This window comes from Gekko japonicus, unplaced genomic scaffold, assembly GCF_001447785.1.
Source record: "Gekko japonicus isolate JY-2015 unplaced genomic scaffold, Gekko_japonicus_V1.1 scaffold3305, whole genome shotgun sequence".
NCBI classification, from domain to species: domain Eukaryota; kingdom Metazoa; phylum Chordata; class Lepidosauria; order Squamata; family Gekkonidae; genus Gekko; species Gekko japonicus.
The window spans coordinates 58102-62729 of record NW_015163188.1 but is presented as its reverse complement, the minus strand read 5'-3'; the positions used below and the strand labels follow the sequence as shown (position 1 = coordinate 62729).

At 61.6% G+C, this 4628-nt stretch overlaps 1 protein-coding gene across 1 annotated transcript in view; it reads right to left on the bottom strand.

Annotated features, from left to right (window-relative positions):
* Positions 1 to 4151: 4151 nt before the first annotated feature.
* SAE1 (SUMO1 activating enzyme subunit 1) overlaps positions 4152 to 4628 on the bottom strand; it is a 19575-nt gene continuing 19098 nt past the window's right edge. Inside the window, exon 9 of the mRNA XM_015407119.1 lies at positions 4152 to 4464. Coding sequence (XP_015262605.1) covers positions 4372 to 4464 — 93 coding nt within the window. The 3' untranslated portion in view covers positions 4152 to 4371. The remainder of the gene's footprint in view (positions 4465 to 4628) is intronic.

Genomic DNA, 4628 nt, shown 5'->3' with positions numbered 1-4628 from the left:
GCGGCCCTGGAGGGCAAAGGGAGACCCGACGGCTGTCGCTAGGGAGGGAGGGAGGGGGCCCGCGGCTGTGTCCCCAGATGCTCCCGCTGGGAGGACCGAAGCAGTGGTTGCCGAGGCCACTGGGACCGCACTCCCCCTCCCCCTCCGCGCGCCCCGGGAGGGCAAAGGGAGCCCCGACGGCTGTCGCTAGGGAGGGAGGGAGGGAGGGAGGGAGGGGGCCCGCGGCTGTGTCCCCAGATGCTCCCGCTGGGAGGACCGAAGCAGTGGTTGCCGAGGCCACTGGGACCGCACTCCCCCTCCCCCCCACAACCTGCAGCCCGGAGTTCCTGCCCTGACGGCGGTGCCCCCTCTGCTTCCTCCCAGGGAGCCCCGTGGCCCTGGAGGGCAGTCCCAGGAGGGAGCCCCCCCCTGCGGAGGAGCCGGCCCAGCAGCCCAACGGGCACCTGCCCCCCAGCACACCCCCGCCCAGCCTGGAGCAGGCCCTGGGGGCCCGCCTGCGCCACATGGGCGACCACTTCCACCGAGAGCAGCAGCAACGGCGGCGGCAGCAGCAGGTGAGCCTCCCTCTGCTCCGGGCACAGGGCGCCCCCTCCAGCCCTGGCTCCCTCCCCTCCCCTCCCCTCCCCTCCCGCTCAGGGACGACCTGGGCAGGGCTCCTGGCAGCGGCTGCTGACTCACGGCCTATAAATAGCCCCGGGATATATAAGGCCGGGCGGGCACCGTCAGCAGAGCCAGAGCCCGGGCAGCAGCCCTGGCTGGCAGCAGTCTGGAGGGGGGGGGGCTGTGTGTGTGCGCACATGCGAGCGTGGAGGGGGGGCACCCGCTCCCCGACCCTTTTCTCACCTGCCGCCTTCCCCCCCCTTCCCTTCCTTCTCCACAGCTGCCCCCGAGGGCCCTCTGGGACCACTTCTACCGCTTCATCTTCCAGCTGCTGGGCGTCTTCTACAACCGGCCGGTGGAGGGGGCACTGGGCCTGGGCCCCAATTAGCCCCAGGAGGTTCCTCCTGCTGGCCAGGGGGAGACAGCAGGCCCCACCACCGGGGACTTACTTGGCTGGCTGGGCACACACACACACCCAGGACGAGGAGGAGGAGGGCAAGGACCGCTGCTGCTGCTGCTGACGGCTTCACCCTACGGAAGGCCAGAGAGAGAGAGAGAGAGAGAGGAGGGGCAGCCGTGGCTCCCTCACGCCCCAGCCCAGCAGTGCCTTAGGAGGGGAGCCCGCTGCTCACCAAGGGGCGTGACCTTTAGCACTATGTGAATACTGTTTATTGAGCCTGTACAGATGGGACATGGGGGGGGGGGAAGAGAGCAAGGGGGCAGCCCCCCACCTCCATCAGGAGGGGTCACCCTGGCTCATGTACAAAGGGGGGGGGGGCTGCAGATGTGTACATATACATGTATATAGCGGTGGGTGGGGAGGATCTTTGGTTCGTGTACATAGGCTACCTTGGTGCTACCTGTACATACTTGAGGGGGACACTGTACTTTGTGTGTGGGGGGGATAATTTTGTATGATGCCTTTTCAATAAAACTGGATAGAGTCAACCTGTAGCATTTCCCCTATGAGGAAAGGTTAAGCGCTTAGGTCTCTTTAGCTTGGAGAAGCGACGACTGAGGGGTGACATGATTGAGCTTCATAAGATTATGCATGGGAAAGAGCAGGTAGAGAAAGAGGTACTTTTCTCCCTTTCTCACAATACAAGAACTCGTGGGCACTCCGTGAAATGGCTGAGCGGTCGGGTTAGAACGGATAAAAGGAAGTCCTTCTTCACCCAAAGAGTGATTAACACATGGAATTCACTGCCACAGGAGGGGGTGGCGGCTACAAGCATGGAATCAAGAGGGAATTAGATAAGCATATGGAGCAGAGGTCCATCAGTAGCTATTAGCCACAAGGTATAGATAGGAGCTCTGGGGCAAGTGATGCTCTGTCATCTTGGTGCTTGGGGGGGAGGTCAACAGTGGGAGGGCTTCTAATGTCCTGGCCCCACTGGTAGACCTCCTGATGGCACTGGTATTTCTAGCCACTGTGTGATACAGTCTGTTGGGCTGGATGGGCCTTTGGCCTGATCCAACATTGGCATCTCTTATGTTCTTAAAGGCCCACCCTTTAAGCACTTGGGGCTCTTTAGCTTGGAGAAACGATGTCTGAGGTGGTGACATGATCGAGGTTTATAAGATTATGCATGGGATGGAGCAGGTTGAGACAGAGGTATTTTTCCCTTTCTCACCATACAAGAACTCGTGGGCACGCAATGAAATTGCTGAGCAGTCGGGTTAGAACGGATAAAAGGGAGTCCTTCACCCAAAGAGTGATGAACACGTGGAATTCACTGCCACAGGAGGTGGTGGCAGCTACAAGCATGGATGGCTTCAAGAGGGAACTGGATAAGCATATGGAGCAGAGGTCCATCAGTGGCCCCTATTAGCCACAAGGTATAGATAGGAACTCTTGGTCTGGGGCAAGTGATGCTCTGTCTTCTTGGTGCTTGGGGGGGAGGTCAACAGTGGGAGGGCTTCTAGTGTCCTGGCCGCACTGCTGGACCTCCCAATGGCACCTGGTGTTTTTGGCCAGTGTGACACAGTGTTGGATTGGGTGGGCCACTGGCCTGATCCAACATTGGCTTCTCTTAGGTTCCTGGGGGGCGGGGCACACACATACACGCGGGCAGGAACGGAGTTCCGGATGGCTCCCACGCCGAGCAGGAACTCATTAGCATAATAGGCCACACCCAACAGCAGAAACTCATTAGGGTTGGCTACAATTAACCCCTAATTGTAGCCAACCCTAATGGCCCAACCGTGTGGCCTAACATGCAAAGCAGTTCCTGCTACAAAAAAGGCCCTGGGTTTTGACAACAAACAAGGTCAACAGAATAAGAAGCAAAAGGTGGGTGTGGCTGGATGAGCACACTTCTGGTAACATGGGGGTGTGGCCTAATATGCCAATGAGCGGTGCTGTCAGGGGTGTACAGGGCAGAAGTCAGTCTCATGCTCTGTTCTGTCCAGGAAAGCTAGCCCCCCCCCCCCCGCCCCTGAGTGGAGGGCGGAGGAAGTCCAGGTTGAAACAGAGGGCGGCTTTTGCAGAGTCAACCCTGGTCTCTCTCCCCCCCCCCCGTACAGTGGGCTAGAACCCGTGTGGCTTTTCTGAGGAAGCGCCATCCAGCTGCAGCCACAGTGGCCGAGCAGAGGGCGAGGTTTTTCCCAAGTCGCAATGCGATGCTGCCAGAGAGGGGGTGGGGACGGAGGACTTTTGGGACCCCCACGGGAGACTCACGAGCGCTTCAGGACCTCAGTGCCACTTCCAGACAAGCGCCTGTGGCCCTCGTGGCTTCCGAGGGAAGGCAGGCCAGGCCCAGCGGTCCTTCCTGGGACAGAGCCTTCCGTCCCCCCTCACCGCTGCACAGGGGACCCCGGAGCCCCCACTCTCGCTCGGGCGTCACCCCGGTTTGCTCCTTCCACCCAAACTGGCGGAGGGGCTCAGGCGCCAGCCTCGGGTCCGGCAGATCCCAGACTGGAGATGCCAAGTGTGGCAGAAATTCTTGTGGAAACCGTCACTGGGCCATCTGGACTCCTAGGAGGTGCCCCACCCCACCCCCGCAAGAGGCAAAGATGGCGTCAGGCAGCCTTCAGACACACACAGAGAGAGCCACACGGTGTGTCCCCCCCCCCGCCCCGATGTCTCCAGAGGACTGCGCCCTATTCCAGGCACCCCAGAGGGGTTTAGGAGAAGGGGCCGTGGAGGGGGTCTCGGGCCTGGAAAAGAGCAGGGGAGAGGCATGACTGCCCCCCCCCCAAGCAGCCCTTTGTGTGGCACCAGAAGAGCATTCACCAGTACTCCACTCCGGAGGGTGAGCCATGGCTTCCGGCACACTTTGGTGGAATGCGGCAGGAGGCGGGGGACAGCTACCAGCCTTGAGAGCTCATACAGTGTGTGTGTGTGTGTGCGTGCGTTCTTGTGTGGGGAGGGGAGGGTGGCGCTTCCTCCCGGGGCCTCAGCTCCTAGGAGTAGCCCAAGGTCAATCACACCAGGAAGGGGGGGCGAGGGCGGACTCACGGGATGGGACAGACGCAGCACTTTGCACGCACGCACCCCCCCACACACACACCCATTCCACAGGTTGTGCCAACTGAACGAGAGACGGGTTACAAAAAGGCCAGAGTTTATTGGGGAACTGGGACGAAAGAGACAACCTGCCCAAGGGGGGGGGGGGCCCTGGTGGCTCAGCCCCGGCAAGCCCGCCAGGCCCTCTGCCACCCCCACCCCCTCCCCAGGGGAGGGAGGGGCTGCAGGCAGGCGGAGCGAGGGGGGCCCCTGCAGGGAGCCACTCCGTGCAGACCAGAGGGGTGTGTGTGTGCGTGTGGATGTCAGCTGGGGGCCAGGCGCTCCACAACCCCGCTGCCCTTCATGCCATCGAAGAAGAAGAAGTTGTTGAGGGGGGCGTCCCGCTGCGACAGAGCCTGCAAGGGGAGGGGAGACCAAAAAGGCAGAGGGGTCAAGAGGGCCGAGGGCGGAAGACGCCTCTTCTGCCCCCGCAGCCAGACCGAGGAAGGCATGCCCAGCACGGCTGACCACTTGGGCAGCACAGGGAGGGAGGGAGGAAGGGCGGGAGTTTCTGCTGGCC